Raw genomic sequence first — 21,473 nt, 5'->3', positions numbered from 1 at the left:
ATATATATATATATATATATAAATACATATATATATGTGTGTGTGTGTATATATATATATATACAATTAGCGTTATATTCCTATCTCCCGGGCTGGGTTTTGAACCCATACTCTGGTCAGTTGAGGACAATGGTATTTCCTTTGTCTTGTCGGCAACCAATGCTATTTTTAGCGTAGCTGCCCCCTTTCCGGTCACCGAAAGTTCAGCAGGCAGGACAGGAATTGTACCGAACCGACCCAGTTCTAGGAGGGGGTAAAGTAACACTATGAGCTATGGTATTTGGGATGAATAGGAGAACAGGAATTGGTGGGAAGCAGTTGGCCGGGAGGATTTGGTGCAGTCGAGTGGTAGCAGTCAGCCGAAGCAGTTGGGGACAGCAGTTTGCCCAAGGAGATGAAGCCAGTCGAGTTGGATGAAGTGAAGATGAAGAATGATAAGTCTGACAGAGAGAAAGCTATAGTCAGCAGAAATGCATAGAGTCTCAGAGAGAGGGAACTGTTGAAGCAGGCAAAAAGGGAAGTACTTGGTTACTTGGATATAGTGAGTTTTGTGAAAGAAAGGAATTGAGTACAGCAAAGGTTTATTACAAATATTCTTCCAAGAAATGTATTTGTTTGATGTTTAAAGAAAAAGACAACTGTGATGTGTAACTGAAAAGAGAAAACGAAGAAAAGAAAGAACAGAAAGAACTTTTGATGGACTTAATGATTGCAAACCCTTGATTATGTTCACACAATGTAACACCATTATATGTTATTGAACTGTCATGTAATGTTTTGAAATGTATTCTCATGTTTATGTAATGCTTTATTCTCATGTTTTTGATGTTATGTAAAAAGAAAAGGTTACCCAACGCATGGTTTTCGTGTTGTTTCTTCCACCCCTCCTTTTGCCTGTGTTGTTCTTCGTTGCGTGCTCCAGCTGGGGCTTATTATTGGCCAAGTGACCGAGGCGAGCTGCTAACTCACTGAGCGTTCGACATTCGCGCGCACGCGAGTTCTCTCTTCGGTTAAGGAGGTGCTTCGTGTGCAGGCGTTCGTAACAACACATATACACATACAATCCATTTGTATTTTCTTGAATACCTGTTCTGCATTATTATGGACCATAAATCTCTTGGACACCTGCTACCAAGAATCATATAATGTTAATCATCATTGTTTTAACATCCATTTTCCGATGCCCATGGGATGTAATTTGTTGAAGCATATTATCTATTGCTGGATGTTCTTTCCGTTGTCAACCCTGACTGTTTCCAAATAAGGAAATATTTCCCCATGACTGACACATATTTTCACAGAAGATTGGAAACACCTTGCATAATGTTGACACTTGCTGACAATGTGATGGCAAAGAATCACAAACACATCCACGCACCTACTCTCACAAATACACACACAGGTGTGCACTTACATGATGGGCTTCTTTCAATTTCTGTCTTTCAAATCCAGGTCCCAGGTTTTGGTTGGCTTGGTGCTATAGTGGAAGTCACTTGCCTAAGATGCCATGCAGTGGGGCTAAACTCAAAACCAGGTGGTTGTGAATAAACTTCTTATTACATAGCTAGGACTATATGATAGTTGCTATTAATAACCACATGCAGTTTTACATTAGAATACAGGATTTGATTCACACAGTATTTCAGATGAGTTTTAGACAAGCTTCACTAGTGTCACTCTGGAATAATCAAAATGAAAGCTGTCACCTGAAATTATGTGTGGTGAACTGACATTGAGTTTAATATTGAAAATTGAACAAATGATACCTTTGTCACTGTACCAGGAGTTCACTGGCAAAGGCTTCTCTACACAAGTGGTAATGGTTAATTGAATTGCTGCATTGGGTTCATGTGGCTGATCCATGTTGTGCAAATGTCAATCCACTTTGAATGTGCATCTATAATAATGAACAGGTATTCACCATCATAATCTGCATAGTCTACACAAACTCAATGTTTCAGTTCCACATGTCTTTCCCCACTGAGCATTTTTAGGGGTATTATTTGTTGATCACCAGCATGAAGCATCCCATTTCATCCACAATCAGGAGAATCAAAAGTTTCTTCATGACAGAAATGCTCAGTTGCATTCATTTCACAATGATGATGTAGTTTCTTGCTTGGAAAAGGTTTGATCATCTGCTTATAATTTTGATACAAAGCAGGCATGCATCTTAAGGACCATATTAGGCTTCATCATTAGGTGTTTGAGCTGACATCTTTTCCAATCTGTAATGTACTGAACTTACTTCCAAACATAGCACCTTCAGATTCTATTCCATTGCAGGCCCACCATGTTCTTGGTGATTCACAACTAAATTATTGAATTTTTAATTAAAGACAAAAATGTTTTCACTCTTTTGTCTTTTTACCTCCTGCTTCATTTGACCACTTAAGCAGATTAATCTCCAGCCACCTTGCAGAGGTCAGAAGGACAAAAAGAAAAAAATATTAAAGTGGCAAGGTAGCAGAATTCTTAGCATGTCAAACAAAACGCTTAGTGGCATGTCTTCAAGATTGATTTTTGCCTTGCATCCTTTTGAGGTCAATAAAGTACCAGTCAAGTACTAGGGTTGATGTAATTGACTTGCTTCCTCCTATCAAAATTGTTGGTCTTGTGCCAAAATTAGTATTATGGTTTTGTAAATACCTACTTTTTATTTCTAGGAAAAGCATGCCAAAAAACCTACAGGAAGCATTGAAAGTTACTTTACAGATAAAAAGACACATTTATATCAACTTAGTAAGTTTATTTAATCTTTCATTATTCATATAGTATTCTGTGTTATAATAAAATAGCTTTGATATCTTGTTTTAGGAATAATAAATAGTGGTAAGTAGCTTTGACAGCTAATAATGTATATTATTATTATAAAATATTAAAGTAGAAGTGAAGACAATACTATTCCTTTTATGCATACCTGGCTTGGCTAAATTTATTTCAAGGCTCTTCAATTCCAGTTTTTGCTTCCATGTCTGATATTTCTTCTCCAAATCTTCCACAGATTCTACTATAAGATCATGATCATCAACATGCTGGAGTTCATGTGGCCAACCAATCTTAAACTCCTGTCATGGCTTGGAGGTCTGTTATAAACAGTAGAGGGTTGAAGACTGATCCCTGTGTGCATGTTAAATTCACCTGTAATCATTAACTCCAACCTTGCTGATTGTCCCTTTGTACATAGCTTGAATGGCCTTTCTAGCCACTCATTTACTCCAAACTTCTTTAGTACCCACCAGATGACTGAGAAAAGAACCCAGTTGAAGGCTTTCTCCAGGTCTATGAATGTTGCATATAGCGGCTTACTGCTAGTTAATTATTTCTCTTACAGTTGCCATCACTTGGAGGATGGCATCTACGGCACTTCTTCCTGATACAAAACCAAACTGCATCTCATTCTAGGTCCTGTGGAAGTTAACATCTTTATAAATTTTCATTTTAGAAAGATTTCTAGCAAGTATTTAATATGTAGATATTTCTGGAAGTAAAACTGCATCAGATTTCAATATTTAGCCAAGCAACTGTGAAGTATAATGGTAATGTTGAAACAATAGTATCTAAACAGGCCAGTGAGAAGATTCCATGCTATTTTTTGACTTGCTAGAAATAGCAGCCAAAGTCTCTTAAAAATGCACCCAATTGTTTTGAAAGTGATATTGCCTTTTGGAAAGCTGATATTAGATGACAATCTGAATTGAGTACTATCTTTAAGAGAATTGGATGATCAAGACTTATTTCAGTCTAGTGCAGCATTGTGTCCAAACATGATCAAGTAGATATGTTACATGTCTGCTCAAATTACTGGAGAAAATTAAACTTTCATGATCTCTGTTGCTTTCTAAATTGCATGGGTATACAACTGAGAACCTTGTTGCTTATTGCATGCATTGCTGTACAGTATAATAGCTGTTTTATATTTTGTTGAAATTCTTTATGGATAGAACTCCTTGCCTATGTGCAGCACAAAGTTCTCAATCCTTATTAATACTAGGCATCAAAATCTCTGATCCCTCAGGACAATTTCATGTGTATAATCTTGCACAAACTTTGTATATATGTATCTGGAACTGTGTTTGCTGTTACACACACAAACTCTAATTCTAGGCAGCTCTTCCACCCATTACTATTCAGCTGCTTTGGAAAAGATTCTCTAATATGTTAGAACCACTGGCTTACATGACTTTAAGCCATTAAATGTGCTCGTCTGATTGAGCTAGCTGCACCCACCTCTACCCAAACTTATTGTGTGTGCCTATCCCTTTTCTCACTTCCCAGATTGTACACTAAACATTTTGCACTATCATTCTTACCCAGAATTACAACTTTTTGAATTCTCTCTTTCCACACATTTTGCTTGCAGACAGCAATCTTCTGAATTTCAAACTGAATCTCAACTTTCCAAAAGGCAATATCACTTTCAAAACAATTGGGTGCAATTTTAAGGGACTTGAGCTGTTATTTCTAGCAAATCAAAAAAACAGCATGGAATCTTCTCACTGGCCTGTTAATCTACTATTGTTTCAACACCTGTAGGGTATCAATTTCACTGGTCAGGGAGATCCTGTATAGATCAGCAGTCCTGAACTTCCTCCTTCAATGACTGACTAATGTAACAAAAGTCTTCTAGATCCATTGTATACAAAGGCATTGCGAATCTTCCACAACACTAGCTATCTCAATAAGAATGTTTACAATTATCTATGTTTTTAAACTTGCACAGTTGGGGTAGACTTGTTTTATTGACTTGTATAAAGCATTCTATTATGAGTGAGTGTTTGAATGTTTCTGGACATTTAAACTTTGCACAATTGAGATGTCTTGATCTGAACAAGGCTCTTTACTTTAAGTTGTGTGTGTGCATTTTTGTGGACATGTTGGCATTTGTTAATGTAATGTTATCTTAGCTGAGAAGATAACATTACATTAACAAATACCATTTTCTTTTTCTTTTGTACTTATAAATATGAACTGAAATATATTTTAAAAAGTAATCTGAATTTATTACATGATAACTGAAAACTTAATGTATAAAATGTTTCTTCACAGTTGTGAATCCTGATAACACTTTCAAAATCTCTGTTGATGGAACAGTTGTTAATGAAGGAAATTTGTTAGAAGACATGACGTAAGTATCAATCAAATTTTTGTACCTTTGTTTCTCTGTTATTCAAGTATGTATGTCATGGAATGCAATTACAGCAAGTTAAGTGCATAGAATTTGCCTTCTGGGTTCAAACCCATACCTTCAACTTAAAGAAATTGTTTTGGCTCTTGTATTCTACCACCTGTTGGGTACCAGATTGTCTAAGTATCCTACAACTGGTGCGGTACTATATAGAAGCCTTTCTATATGGTCCAGATATTTAATTTTTTCAAGTTCTAGTTATAGATGAATATCGTGTGAGGCCACATAATTAGGGTGTATTTTGTTAGTTTGCTGACTAATAAAATATTCCCTCACGATCTATTGTGATTATATGCTGATTTAAGAATTCATTAGTGGATTGGTTGAATTGTTAGTGTTGGACAAAATACAGGTGTCTGTTTGACATGTTCTAAATTCAAATCTCACCAAGGTTGACTTTGCTATACAATGTCCATTTTCCCATGCTTGCGTGTGTCAGATGAAATTCAATGAACCACATCTATAACCAGATGTCCTTTCTGTTGCCAACCCCTCGCATTTCATTTTACATCAGTTATATATGTATGCTCTCTTGGAGCAGATACATTGTTTTACAACTGGATAGCCTTCTTCATGCTAACCCTTGTCTGCTTTGCATTTAAGGAATCTTTTATTCCACATAACTTCAAAGATACAAAATAACTGGATGATTTGTTGACAGGACAAGTGATAACAACTCCACCCACTGCTACATATGTACATGTGATTGCAAATATAATCACACACACATCAGCATCATCTTCCATGGGTTGGACAGTTTGACTAGAAGCTCTGCCTAATGCCAAGCACTTTACAAGTCCCTTTTTTTTTCCACAAGCACTAGTAAGGTTATGTCACTGAACCTAAAACCACATGGTTAGGAAGTGAACTTCTCAGCCACAGAACTTTGTCCTAGCCATGTGTGTGTGTGTATAATATATAGTAAAGTCAATAAAAAGAGTAAGTAAACTTGCTGTGAGAAGTGAAAAATCCAATGTGCCCTTCTCCAAGAAAAATTGGAATGAGAGAAATTGTGACAGCAGAGTTGTACATCTTCCCAAGTTAGAAAAACTGGCAGCAACTGATAAGAAATGCAGGACCTCCTGAGCTTTGTATGTAAACAATAAATGGTAGGAGAAATAGTGTGAGAAGGAAAGAGGATTGGAATGAGGAGAAATAGGCTAAGATGAAGGGAAAAGATGAGAATAAAGGGGAGGTGAAAGATAAGAAAGTGTTGAATAAACTAAGAGTAGATATAGGAGTAGAGAGTTAAAAAAAAAAAACGTTCATTTAAACTTTGAATACGAAATGTTGTTCCCCTCTGTTCCTTTGAGATTGTGGTTTTGTAGTGTGCAGTGATGACCCACACTGATAAGTAAGTGGTGGAGTGGCCTGTTATGTTGAAGTGGGTGGCAATAAACTGGCCTGACATATGTAGTAGTATGCTTTGAATATACTCCTGAAACAGATCAACAAGGCATTTGCCTGTTTCCCTAATGTAAATTGCACTGCAAAGTTTGTAGATGATGCAATGTATAAGGTTAGGCAATGTGCAAGAGAAGTTCTGATTAATATCATATTGTGTCTTGGGCCTAGTGGTGATAGTAATATCATTAACATAGGGGAAAGTGTTGTATCATAAGCAAGTGCATTCAAAAGTGCTTGGTTGTGTGGAACTGAGTTTTATAGTGCTTCTTATTAGGAAATTTCAAAGATTCTTATCTTTTTTAAAGGCGAACAGAAATGGTCCAGGAAAGTTTGGAGCAGTTGTGAGGTCGGAAAGTAGAATACAGTCTGTAGATGTGTGTAAAGGCAATAGGAGAACAGCAGCATGGTCAGTGACATGGACCTAGCAGAGTGTCAACTGATCGAGGGTGCTCTTGATTCAGGAAGAATTGTTGCATTGTTTGGCATTGGGGTTTAGAATATGAATCCACTGCAGAGCCAGCATAAGTGAAAGAATTGCGAGGGGTATGGCAGATTTAGTGTGTTTGGTGTCAGAAGAAGAGTAGTGGAGGTAGGAGTGGGAGTCAGTAGGTTGGATTGGACATGGGTAGATAGGTGGATATTGTTTGGAGATATTGAGAAAACTAACAAAAGTATGGGATACAGTGGAAGTAAATTCTAAGACAGGGTCGAAAGTTGTTAACAAAAGAGATAAAATTGTTATCTGGTAAGTGTGGTGGCTTACAAAGAGGTTGGTATAATTGGGGTCCGTCCTAGTTCCTATAACAGCACTGCTAACCTATTCATAAAATTCTCCAGAAAAAAGCAATTAAGTGTTTCGATGAGTTCAGCTAGGTAGAGGAGACAGACGAAGAAATGTTTTAAGGCTAGTAGACTGTTGTTATGGAGGATGACAGTGTACAGTGATTTGGTGGCCTTGGTGAAAAAGGCTTTGGATTCTCCAGATGGAAAAGAGAATGAGTTGAAGAGGTTTAGGGTTTGGTTGGTGTCTTTTATACATATATATTAGGTTGTCAAGAAAGTTCTTAAGGAATTTTTAATTTTGGTTTTAAATGATGAGTTTTCAAATTAATTTTCATTAAATCACTTTGACTTCATATATAATTTTAAAGCTCATTTTTCACTCTATCTAATCGTGTTATTCATTTCCTTTTTGAATAATTAGGCCATTTTTTCCGGAATGTTGAATACAACATGGACAAAAAGCAAATTCGCACAATTTTCTTATTTCCGTTCAAGCTAGGCTGAAAAGCTACTGAAACAGCTCACGATATCAACGATGTGTTTGGCCCAGGAACCACTAATGAATGTACAGCACAATAGTGGTTCAAGAAATTTCATAGCGGTGATGAGAGTCATGAAGATGATAAGCATAGTGGTCAGCCATCGGATGTTGACAACAATAAACTAAGAGCCTTAGTCAAAGCCAATCCACGCACAACTGTTCAGGAGCTTGCTTCTGTATTAGACTTAACATATACGACAATTTCCAACCACTTGAAAGAGATTGGAAAAACAAAAATACTTGAGAAATGGGTGCCACATGAATTGAACAACAAAAAGTGTTGTCTTCTCTTTTACGCAACAAGAACAACCTGTTTCTCGACCAGATTGTGACTTGCGATGAAAAGTGGATTCTTTATGACAACTGGCAACGCTCAGCTCAGTGGTTGGACACCGACGAAGCTCCACGGCACTTCCCGAAGCCAAAGTTGCACCAAAAGAAGGTCATGGTGACTGTTTGGTGGTCTGTGGCCAGTCTCATCCATCACAGCTTTTTGAATCCAGGCGAAACCATTACAGTGGAGAAGTACTGTCAGCAAATGGGTGAAATGCATAAGAAACTCCGACAAGAACAGCCAGCATTGGTCAATAGAAAAGGACCAATTCTTCTCCACGTCAACACTCGGCCGCACGTCACACAACTGACTCTGCAGAGGTTGAAAGAATTGGGCTATGAAACTGCCTCATCTGCCATACTCACCAGACCTCTTGCCTACCGATTACCACTTTTTCAAGCATCTTGACAACTTCCTGCGTGAGAAATGCTTCAGAAACAAAGACAATGCCAAACACACCTTCAGCGACTTCATCGCCACCAGAGCGCATGATTTTTACGCTACTGGCATAAATAAACTTGTTTCGCGTTGGCAAAAGTGCGTTGATTCTGATGGTGTTTATTTCGATTAATAAAGTTTTGTTTGAGCCAAAGATATGTGCATCTGAATTTAAAGGTTAAAAACTGCAAGAACTTTCTTGACAACCTAATACATATATATGTATATAGATGTGTGTGTGTATGTATATATATATATATAATATTGTTTAACATCTTCCATGCTAGCATGGGTTGGACAGTTTAACAGGAGCTGGCAAGCCAGTGGATTGCACCAAGCTCTACTCTCTGTTTTGGCATAGATTTTATTGCTGGATTCCCTTCCTAACACCAACCACTTTACAGAGTGAACTGGATGCTTTTTACATGGCACCAACCCCAGTGAGATCACCAAGTAACTTGCAAGACAAAGATTGTTTGAGTGGGGTATGGTATTGAAGAAAGTGGCTTTGTGCTGGGTGATGAGAGCTTAGAATATGACCAAGAGACAGAAACAGGTGTCTTGCATAGAGGGGATACATAGTTACTCCTGTCAGAGGGAGAGAGAGAGGGGGAGAAATTATGGCAGTATGCTAGGGCATACTCAAGGTATGAGGATATGACTATAAAAGGGATGGTAAAGTATTGCCCAGGGTATATGAGTAGGAAGTTCATGTGAATGCAAGGGATGTTGTTGTGACTGGTAGAACCTGGGTGTATAGAGAGAGGAGACAATTAAATAGCAATGATACAGTTGGCTGGGCAGAGAGGATAAGATTGGGCTGCAGGAATAGGGAGGGAGAGATAAGCATAGTGCATGAAGAAGATGCAGTGTAGTTTGATTCATTGGAGTAGTGTGTGAAAAATTTAATGTTACATGTGGGTGGAATACACAGCTCTTCCAAAACTCAGTTTTGCTGAGGTGTATGAGTCTTAAGAATCTCATATTGGTTCAGTCATCTCCTCGGTGGGACATGCACACACACCTCGTTTTCTCATATCCTGTGCTTTTAACATGCACTGTTTTTACTCATTTCAAATCTACTGGTTTGTTACTCAGCATGTCAGATTTTAATGGAGTTTCATCCATATTTCCAATATGAGACAATGGAAACTGATTCTTTTTCTCAGCTGGACGATGAATTATTTCGTGTTACAATGTAGCTATCTTGTCTCTAGAGTACCCATTCTGCTACATCATTTTCCAGCTTCAGCCATCGAGTGCTTCCTTTTATTGCACATTTTTGTTTGAGCATTTGTCTTAATTTTACTTCATTCTTTCTCCACTCTTGTATCATCTTCTCAGTAATGCCGAATGTTCTAGCAGTAGCATAGTGTTTCGAACTCTTGACTACTTCTGTAACTTTCAGTTTGAAACTAGCCACCATATATTGCTGGTGGTTGCATATTGGTATAGGTATAGAATAATTATAAATTTCACTTGACTAGACAGTTCGTGATTTTATATGAAGTATAGATAACTGGTTATTAATAGTCCAGGCTGACTGTAACAGTTTAGAACATTTCAGTCATATGAATCACCATTTTTAGCAGTTATGATAGCAATAATGTTTTGATAAAGAAGAATCAGGTTCCCTTTTTGGTGATGTATGTATGAAAAAAATATGATATAGAAAGGGATTTACTATTTCATTTATTTTAATTTCTAAGGATATAGTAAGTAAAAAAAACATTTGTAATAACATCATCTTTACATGACCAATATTTCTAAAGATACTTGTTGCAAAAGCTAGTCTGTACATAGATGGTTTTGTAATTTAGCAGTTGTCTTATACTACAGACATGAGATAAATTCATGAAATTTTTTTCACAAATTTTAACCTCATCTGATCGAAAGGTCGTCTTATACATGGAAATATACAGTACTTTATCTTATAAACCCCTGAAATGATAACAAACTTATATTCAACATAAAGAGCCAGAGGAAACACCACAAACCATTTTGTCTGTTGCACTGAAATTTCTGGTATTCCACTACTCTAATAAATGTGTTTATAATTTAGATACACTTTTGAGGGAAGTGGCTTATTTGATTACATCAACCATAGTATTTGACTGGTATTTTATTTTATTATTCCATTTTGGTGAGCAAGGTCTTTGTACAAGGTTGAAATACATCAAATTCTGAACTGTATCATTGAGTAAAAAGATAGGCAACACAATCCCTCCATTCCTCATCGGCTTGTTTCTCTCTAAATGTAGTGATAAGTATTAGATGTGACATTCAAAGTCTCTTTGCTTAGTGATATTTGTTTCATTATAGACCTCCAGTTAATCCAGCTAAAGAAATTGAAGATAATAAAGATCAGAAACCTGCTGACTGGGATGATAGAGAGAAGTAAGTAACTGAACTTTTTTGAAACCCTGCTTCTATTGAAATACACAACCTTTCTTTGAATTAATTTAGAAAATAATCATGATGTTTGGAACATAAATTAACATGAAATTATGAAAGGTTTCACTTTAAATAAAAAGTGTAACTTTTTCTTGTGTAGTTTGTTTCTTGAATGTTTTCATAACCTGAATCATTACATTCATGTTCAATGAAATATTTACTTTATTTTCAGAATAGCTGATCCTGATGCAGTGAAACCTGATGATTGGTAAAATTTTATTACATTTTCTTACAATCTTGTCTTGATTTAACAAAATCAGTTATGTAAAAATTTTCCCTCTTACCTCTAAACTCATTTGTTCTTTATCCATATCTACTCAATGTGATCTTTAATGTAATACTAACCCCACCCACCCAAACATTTTCTACCTAAAAATCAGTTGTGTATTATCTTCTTTTACTCTGAAGTATATTAATCAGTAATTTCAATCCTAATGTATTAAATTTTTAGCATTTAAAATGAGTAAATGTGGTGAAATATTTGTTGAAATGATGGCATAGTACCCCACCTTCCTTTGTTTTTTGTTTTGTGCATGCTCTCCCTTTGATCAGTCTATGGTCCATTTCATGACCTCATATTACTCTACCCCCTTATCTGTTCTTTTATCAAGTATGGAGAAAGGAGGTAAGTATCTCCATACTTGAATCGCTTATGTCTTGGTATCTCTCCTTCCTTTTTCTTCCTAAATCATGATGCTCAATTAGGCAAGGATTGCGCTCTGGCAACCTTTACCCACCCACCCATCCATCCCTCATTCTCCTGTCACCATGTTCTCTCGGACATTATCTTGAGGACATGCATTCGTCCCTCATCATCATTTTATCTCTCCTCCAGGCACCACTCTATTCACTCACCCATATATATTGTATGATGACACTACTTCCCCTCATACTGAGTCCTCCCTGCTGGCCTTATCCCTATATAGTAGCTAGAGTAAAATCTCAGAAAAAGTTCAGGGAGCTGCTACCACTGCTGACAACAAAGATCTTTTCCCTAAGAGTGAAGAGTAGATTTTATGATGCTTGTGTTAGAACTACAAAGCTGCATGGTAGTGAAACATGGGCCTTGGATGTAGAGCACTTGAGAAGACTACAGAGAAATGAAGTGAGTATACTCTATTGGATGTGCAATGTGAGTGTGCATGAAATAATTAGTATGAAGGTGCTGAGTGAAAAACTGGGTATTGAAGGAATCAGATCTACTGTGCAAGAAAGAAGTCATGTGATGCATGATGCATATGGATGAGGACAGCTGTATAAAAATGTGTTGATCACTAAATGTAGATGGAACTTATGGAAGAAGGAGATGCTGGAAGACATGGGATGAAGTGGTGAAGGCTGACCCCAGTACCCTGAGCATAGTGGAGGAGATGACAAAGGACTAGGATCTCTGGTGATTTGAGGTTCTTGAAAAGACCCACCCTCTTCAGTGAAACTCGGCTCTGGATGTGGTACGTTTTGTGCCCTCCACACATTACTGTGATTCATCCTCACCTTTACATATACTATGCCTGCTTAACATGTCATTTCCCTCTGGCAACTGTGTCACCTTTACTACTCCTGTCGTTTACATCCACCTTTCAATCCTACCCATTTTGACAGTCTACCTTCCATCCCTTCATTCTTCTTCCTATACAATCTTGCAAATCACCTACTCACTTCTACTCACCTTGTGCCTTGTAGGGCCATCTAGGCACCTCATTGCCATTATCTATCCCTAGCAGCTCCTATTGATCATTTTTTCTTTCTCTCTCTGCCCCACCCCCTCCTCAGTAATTCTTTCATCCCTAAGCATGAAGCTCAACCTACCCTCCCACCTCCTTCAAGATTTGTAGTCCTCTGAGCCGAATATATGTATAACTGAATACACACATGCGTTTGAGAATTAAATTATTTCCTTATCTGTATCAACGCTTCTAAAGCAAACTTCGTTTGTTGACTTTCAGCATAAGTTTAATTTAACATGCGATAGCATATTATAAAAGCTAGATTTATATATCCTAAATTTACAGAAGAATTTATCGTCTGGGCAGTTTAGTTTAATGGTAAAGCACTTGACGCGTAATAACGGGGATGTGAGTTTGAGTCTCATGGCTGGCTGCCGACAGATTTTTCTGCAAAATATTGATAGTTTGTCCTGTTCATGCTACTTCCTTATCTGTATCTTTCAATACATCTCAAACACTTGACATTCAACGTAAGTTGAATATATATATATATATATATATATATATATAGAGAGAGAGAGAGAGAGAGAGAGAGAGAGAGAGAGAGAGAGAGAGAGAGAGAGAGAGAGAGACAAAAGAAACAGGCTTGGAAGGACTGGAAAAACGGTGGTAGCAGGGAATTGTATCAGACTGCCAGAAGGGAAGCTAAGCGACAGGTTTATTAAGCCAGAGGGGAAGCAGATAAGAAAAAATTTGCCAATGTTCTGCACCATGAGGCCGAAAGACTTGAGGTATTTGGGGTTGCAAGACAGTGTGAGAGAGAGAATCGGATGTCGTGGGAGAGAAATGTGTTCGCATGGATGATGGCACGCTTGCACTAAACGAAGCTGCAAAGAAAGAGGTTTGGAGACACCACTACAAAAGGTTGCTCAATAAAGAGAATGAATGGGAGGAAGAGAGTCTGCTGAATGTCAACCCAACAGAGGGACCAGCGATTCGAGTTGACAGTACCATGGTAGATAAAGCTGTTAAGAGTATGAAAACAAGGAAAGCCCCCCCAGCCCATCAGGAATCACTACAGAGATGCTAAAAATATCTGGCAGTGTAGGCTATATAGCCTAGTCACCCGTATTGTTAACCAGGTAATACACGAAGGAGTCAGCGGTGTAATGTGAGAATTCCAAGGTAAGAGGAAAGCCTCACAACCACATCAGAGAGCATGATAATATGGAGCAGCTGCAGTCTTCCCAGCAACTTGGTTTTAATGCAGTATGTGTAGCAAAGTGATGAAATCAAAGGCTGGCATGAAGAATTATTTACCAAGTAAAAAAAGAAGCTCAAGAAGTTCCAAGATATCATATTCAAGGACTAGTTGACAACTAATATATATATATATATATATATATATATATATATATACCTACACACACACACACCTAACCACTCCCAGCTTCTCTCCTAAAATGTGAGTAATCATGTAGCTTCACAGCAAGAAACATGCTGTGCTCTAACCCTTTTCTTTCCTGCTTTATCCCCCTTCACTTCTTATTCTCTTACTATAAAGTTGCTCCCTATTGTAATTTGAAAGAGATATGGTGATATGTCCAAGTGAACATATGTTTTGTGTACATGTGTATACACACACTTGTACATGAGTATTTGTGTTTCCTTGTCTTGACACTGCATGACAGTTGTAAGCATGTGTTACCATCATAAATTAGTGTCCTTTTCAATCCTTTGTGAAAACATGTCTGGCCATGAGGAAATATTTCCTCATGTAAAAACAGGAGAAAGAGCATTTAATTGTAGAAAATTTGCCTCAAAAAATAATTCTGTCCAGCTCAAGCAAACATAAAGTGGACACCAGAACAATTTTATATATAATTTGTGTATCTAACTTCAGGGATGAAGAACAACCAGAAAAAATTATTGATGAGGATGCTGTGAAGCCTTCTGGTTGGCTTGATGATGAACCAGAAGATATTCCAGACCCTGATGCTGAAAAACCAGCTGACTGGTATGTTAACTTTGAGATTTAGAAGTATGTGTGAGGTGTAACATTTGTTGTTGGAAAAATCTGGGCTTGTTTATATAGACCTGCCATTACTGGCATTCAGTATATGACTTGAACAATAGAAGTGAGGTAGGGGCGTAGTAAATTGTAAAGGAATAAGACAGGTTGTGGGTGATGCAATGTGTACTTGGAGTGATGTTACAGACAAGGGTTGAAGAAGAGTGAGAATAATCTAAGTATGTGAATCAGTGCTGTTTGGACAGCATGAGAAAGAAATAACTATTCAGTTATTATCTAACTGAAAGTGATATTGTGCAGATGGAAAATGATTACCTTGATAACATGATGGATGTTTGTTACATTGTGGTATTTGTACTTCACTAAATTAAACATGCCATGAACCAATGGCTAATCCATTGGAAACCGTTTACAAATGCTATTGTTCAGTTGTTTTTTGAAAACAAATGGTTGCTCATACAAGCACTATTGATATATACTTCATAGTTACAGTAATTTGGTAAAAAAAAAAAATTTATTTATATTTCAAGGTTTTTTCAAATGACAAGATGTCAAACATATTTTAATAATTTAAAAATTACCTAAAATCAATTAACTGAAGTTTTCTCTTTGAATTTGCAGATGTTTGTATTTCTACTTCTTTTGTACGAATTTAACTTCTGGCCAGGTTATTTTTACTTGTCTTTCTCTTATTCATATAGGGATGATGATATGGATGGAGAATGGGAGGCTCCCTTGATCTGTAAGTAATTTCTCACTTCTGTAATTATATTTACAAGATATTACTTACTCTTTTGTTTGAAATGTGTTAAGTTGTAGTAAATTTTTAAGAAAATAAATTTCACAACTAAATAACATAATTTTGTTGACCTACACAAAGAACACATTTTTCATGATATATGCTATAACTTTTTGAATTTATTTTCATTTTTGTAAATTTAGCTAACCCAAAATGTGCAGATGCACCTGGTTGTGGTGAATGGAAACCAGGTATGATTGATAATCCTAAATACAAGGGCAAATGGAGACCTCCAATGATTGACAACCCAAATTACCAGGTCAGTTTTTTCGTCTTGATAAGAAAGGGATGCTGTATCCATGATTTTTTTAAGTATCTTTGAAAATTTTGGTATGTGATGGTGGGTGAATTATTTAGGAATTTCCTTTGTAGGATTTCTGAGACCTTTGGGAGCTTATGGGTGGGGGAGACAACTCGAGTATTCACCCTTTTAAGGCTTTTCAGATGGTGGGAGTTGGGTAGTGGGCAAAGCAATTCTCCAGTTTCTGTCTGTCCAGAGATTTCTGTGCATACTTGTAACAATGGATTCCACTAAAGGCAATTAAGAGCCAAATTTGGGCAAAAACAAAAGAAAACGTAACTGGATGAGATAGCTATTTTGGTATTAGGGTTAATTTTTGTCTTCCATACTACTTTGTTGGTCAAATAATTACTTGTTATATACTAGGGTTAAATTTAGTTGACCATGTAAATATTCTCTTCTATAAAAATTGATCTTCAGATGAATTAGTAAACAGAAAGTAATATAGCTGAAGTAATAGAAACTAATACTAAAATTAATAAACTATACTAATTCTGCCTTTTTTTTTTTTTTTTTTATGTTCTGATCTGAGAATGACTTTTGTTCCTAGCAAGTCTAAAGAATGTTTTCCATCCTTTATTGTCTCTATTCATTATCAGTAGAGACCTTGTCCCCTCTTCCTTATGTTCTCTGTTTATTCTTTTCTTTTCACTCAACTAAGAGGGCAGAAGTGGTCAGAAAGCGCTATTAGGTGATAGGGAGAGTGTGGGAGAGAGATGATAGTATAAAGGTTGTTAGTAAGGAGATTAAATAGGAACATGGCAAAGAGAGTGGTAGGAGAGAGCCAGTGCAAGAGAGGATAGAAGGGAAATTAATGGAAAATAGTGATAGACTGCTTCATGATGGATTAGGTAACAATGAGAAGAAAGTGTAAAGAGAAAAAAGAAAATAATTATGCAATAGTGACTGGGGTATTGGAAGCGATATTGAATTGAGAGAAATCCAGTATGTTGCAATTGTCATTTCACAAGTGGCAGGATGAGAGAAAGAGATAGTGCTAGGAGCCAATGGACAGAGAAAGAAACAATTATAAATATATTGAATATCCCAGCCTTCATCACTGTTGTTATTTTAGATGGTCATACTAGTGGGCAAGACTTCTCTAGTACAGCATTTATCTCTTCATGAATTCTGCTTCTTGAGATCAGTTTTTGCTACATATTAGGTTTTCTGCAGGTTTCCTTTCTACAAATTCCATTTACTTGGATCACTTGCTCCTGTATATAGCCTGTGTTCTCCCTACATGTCACATAACCTTATCAGCACTATCTTGATCCCTCTTGTATCCAATTTTTCTCTCTGTTCATTTGTGCTCTACTGTATGTTTACTAGCGTTACAGATCCACCTTAGCATTCTTACATCATCACTTTCTTGCCTTTCCATATCTTCTTCATTCAAGGCTCACATCTTGTTACCATGCAGCATCCCAGTTCATACACAAGTATCATATAATTTGCACTTTACTCTGAAAAAGCTTTTGTTGAGAACAGAAGCAATAGATTTTAATGAATTTTTTCTACCTTGTTCTGATACTGGCTTCTGTGCTTTCTCAACCCTACTTCCCTTTTCACTACTGATTTATTCACACGCATAACAAATGTTATCAACTACTTCTAGGTAGTTTTCTAAGCATTTGAAAGAATCTATTTGACTTGTAGTTTATTACTAACTCTTATACATCTGCCTTATACAAAATCTACCTTTTCTGTCAGCCTGCTTGTGCTTCTACTACAGCTCTTGTGTGCACTTAATTTACACTGTGTACACCGTAAAGAATTTCTACTTTATCTCTGCATATTGAACATAGTCACTTTTCCATTGGCAAAAGAATCCTGTTTTCATTCCTGCTAATTAAAACTTTTAGTCTTTGGGCAGTTAATAGATGTTATCCAAATTTTCCTCAAATCACACTCTACTATCTTATGTATGCATAAACCAACAAGCAAGATCTTTAGTAGTTAATTCTTCCTCAAATCACACCCTCATGTTCATTTGATACTTGAGCATCACTGAGTACCTCTGTTGATATATCATCATCACACATACATAAATGTATATATGGGCATAAATATGTGTTTTATATATATATATATACCTTTCTCTCTCTCTAGGGTATATGGAAACCAAGAATGATTCCTAATCCTGATTATTTTGAAGACTTGAATCCTTATCAAATGATACCAATTGTAAGTGGATTATTTAATTTTGTTCAAAAGTTAAAAAAATAAAAATTAACCCACCCCTTCTTTCTGCATCAGTGGTTCTTAAATGGTATGCTGCAAAGTACTGTAAGTATGCCTGGATTAAAAATAATATATAATCTAGGAATTTAGAAAATTCATATTAATGTCTTTGAAAACACAAGATGCTTATATAGCAGTTAGGAAGCTTGCTTCCTCAGCAACATAGTTTTGTGGGGAAATTTCTTCTACTCTAGGTCCTAGCCTAACAATGTTTTGTGAGTAAATTAGGTAGACAGTGATTTCCATGTGTGCGAATGATTACATTCTGCATTCGCATATAAATAGTGCTGAGCACAAATGGGGAACTTTGTTGACAGTTCTCTGTCAACAAACTAGAAGACATAAGAAATTTTTTAAAAATCTCTTGAAAAACAGGCCAGTTTAATGCCAGGAAGGGGATCTAATTATAAAACAATACTTTAGTAGTATATACTGATCAAACCCATGCAAGCATGGAAAAATAAATGCAAGAGAAATGAACAAAGTTTTTAATGCACAGAGTTGAATGATAGAAAACCACTGCTCTATGTACTCACTGGAAATGCAAAATTTACTTCAAAAATTGATATCCTATTTACCAAAAAAAAAAAAATGAAAATGAAGAAAAATTTGATGGAGATTCATTATGCTTTTACTTAAATTTGAAAATTTCTTTTCCAGGGTGCTGTTGGATTAGAGTTATGGTCTATGACTGAATCTATCATGTTTGATAACATTCTTATAACAGACAACCTTGCAACAACTACGAAATGGACTGAAGATACGTTTGCACTAAAACAAGCTCAGGAAAAATCTTCCATTTCTGGTGTAAGTTGAATAAGCCTTCTTACTGATAAAAATCTGTTTTCATCTACAGCTACTTTAAATGTTTCTGTTATTTCATCCAAAACTAAATTTGTGACAAGGCAGTGGTTCTCAAATCCTACACTGAAATCAACTTTGCCTCTCATCCTTCTGGACTAGATAAAATTACATTCCAGACAAGTACTGAGATTATTTTAATTGACTCTACTTTCCTCTTTAATATGTGTCATTCCAATGTTATATTAAGGCAACGTTTTACATCATCATTTAGTATCTGCTTTCCATACTGGCATGGGTTAGAGACAGTTTGATTGAAACTGGTAAGCTGTAGAGCTACACCAGGTTCCAATCTGATTAGGCATAGTTTCTACAGCTGGACGCCCTTCCTAATGCCAACCACTCCAAGAATGTAATGGGTGCTTGCTTTTTATGTGCTGTTGTATTTTCGGGTTCTTATTTTGTTGTCTTCATATATATTCTGTGGTTGATGATGTATTTACTCTTTACTCTTTTACTTGTTTCAGTCTTTTTGACTGTGGCCATGCTGGAGCACCGCCTTTAGTTGAGCAAATCGACCCCAGGACTTATTCTTTGGAAGCCTAGTACTTATTCTATCGGTCTCTTTTGCCGAACTGCTAAATTACGGGGATGTAAACACGCCATCGGTTGTCAAGCGATGTTGGGGGGACAAACACACACACACACACACACACACACATACACATATATATATATATATATATTATATACACATATATACAACGAGCTTCTTTCAGTTTCCGTGTACCAAATCCACTCACAAGGCTTTGGTCAGCCCGAGGCTATAGTAGAATACACTTGCCCAAGATGCCACGCAGTGCGACTGAATCCGGAACCATGTGGTTGGTAAGCAAGCTACTTACCACACAGCCACTCCTCCCCAGATATAATATATTGAAGTTGACCTAATTTCTTTTATCACTTCCTGTTGGTAAAATGACAAGAATCATCAAATAAATTTCTGTGAAAGCTCAATTTCAAAGATATTTTCATTTGGTTCTCGTTTATTTTACTAAGTTTAATTACAATTAAATATAAATACATGAGAGTAATCTCTCCCTTCGTCAATAAAGAAAGACGTGAGAAAACATACGTATAGTAGGAAATTTAAAATTTTTCTCTAAGAGTTTATCTACCACAAAGACATAACAAGAATTAAATTACCTATCTATTTCATTGAAACTAAACTAAAGAAAGCAAAGGTCATTATGGAGGAAAGCAACGTCTTGTATCATAGCAGGAATGTTAAACTACAAGAAGTGTATGTGAGAGCGAGTAACAGCTTCCAGAAGCCACACTATCCACTAACTAAAATCGGAAAAAATTCAGGCTTTTATAACTTTCCATGGAAGTTTCTAGAAGCGTTCTGAAATATCTTTTAGAATAATTCTGGCTAAAACCTAGGATGATTTCGGTTGAAATTTTTTCAACCAATGAGAGAACTTGTTTTAAATTAGTTTAAAACAAAGCCTCCAAATAAACAGCTTTGACTATGATTTCACTTGGCTTGCCGAGTCATCTCATGCATGGCATATCGCCAAAAGTGTCAGCACTTATCATTGTCTCCATGGGGTCCAATGTTCAAAGGGTGCTTTTTATGTGCCACTGGCATTGGCCATGACTATGAATTCACTTGGCTTGTTGGTGCTTCTCAAGCATGGCCAATCACAAAGGTCTCAGTCACTTGTCATTGCTTCTGTGAGACCCAATGTTCGAAGATCATGCTTCATCACCTCATCCCATTACTTCTTGGGTCTACCCCTTCCACAGGTTCCCTCTACAGTTAGAGATCGACTCCTCTTTACACAGCTGTCCTCATCCATACACATCACATGACCATACCAACACAGACGTCTCTCTTGCACACTACATCAATAATTATTATTAGGCTTAGGGAGTGGCTGTGTGGTAAGAAGCTTGCTTCCCAACTACGTGGTTCTGGGTTCAGTCCTACTGTGTGGCACCTTGTACAAATGTTTTCTACTATTCTACTATAGCCTCAGGCTGACCAAAGCCTTGTGAGTGAATTTGGTAGATGGAAACTGAAGGAAGCCCATCGCTTTTAATATATATATATATATATTTGTGTTTGTTTGTCCCACTGTCTTCACTTGACAACCAATGTTGGTGTGTTTATGTCCCTGTAACTTAGTGGTTTGGCAAAAGAGACCGATAAAATAAGTACTAGGCTAAGTCCAGAGGTCGATTTGTTCAACTAAAGGTGGTGCTCCAGTATGGCCGCAGTCAAATGACTGAAACAAACAAAAAAAATACAAGACTGAATGATTTTATTTTGAAATTGTTTACAATATTTAAAATCATCCTCACATATTGCTGATGCCAACTATAGTTGAAGCAATACAAATATTAAATCAGAAAACTTTTGAAAAGAATATAAATCAATAAAAGAAGACAAGAGAGAGATAGTTTTTAAAAGTAGAT

The 21,473-nt window shown here is 36.6% G+C and overlaps 1 protein-coding gene across 2 annotated transcripts in view; it reads left to right on the top strand.

Moving 5' to 3' along the window:
• Window positions 1–21,473, top strand: part of LOC106883675 (calnexin) — a 53,404-nt gene that overhangs the window by 9,992 nt on the left and 21,939 nt on the right. For both annotated transcript variants that reach the window (XM_014934776.2, XM_052972386.1), the window contains exons 4-12: window positions 2,667–2,742; window positions 5,050–5,128; window positions 11,014–11,088; window positions 11,318–11,353; window positions 14,716–14,829; window positions 15,546–15,586; window positions 15,787–15,902; window positions 18,057–18,131; window positions 18,849–18,995. In XM_014934776.2, coding sequence (XP_014790262.2) covers window positions 2,667–2,742; window positions 5,050–5,128; window positions 11,014–11,088; window positions 11,318–11,353; window positions 14,716–14,829; window positions 15,546–15,586; window positions 15,787–15,902; window positions 18,057–18,131; window positions 18,849–18,995 — 759 coding nt within the window. The remainder of the gene's footprint in view (window positions 1–2,666; window positions 2,743–5,049; window positions 5,129–11,013; window positions 11,089–11,317; window positions 11,354–14,715; window positions 14,830–15,545; window positions 15,587–15,786; window positions 15,903–18,056; window positions 18,132–18,848; window positions 18,996–21,473) is intronic.

Source organism: Octopus bimaculoides, chromosome 13 (assembly GCF_001194135.2).
Source record: "Octopus bimaculoides isolate UCB-OBI-ISO-001 chromosome 13, ASM119413v2, whole genome shotgun sequence".
In the NCBI taxonomy this organism is placed as follows: domain Eukaryota; kingdom Metazoa; phylum Mollusca; class Cephalopoda; order Octopoda; family Octopodidae; genus Octopus; species Octopus bimaculoides.
This window is presented reverse-complemented; position numbering and strand designations above follow the sequence as displayed.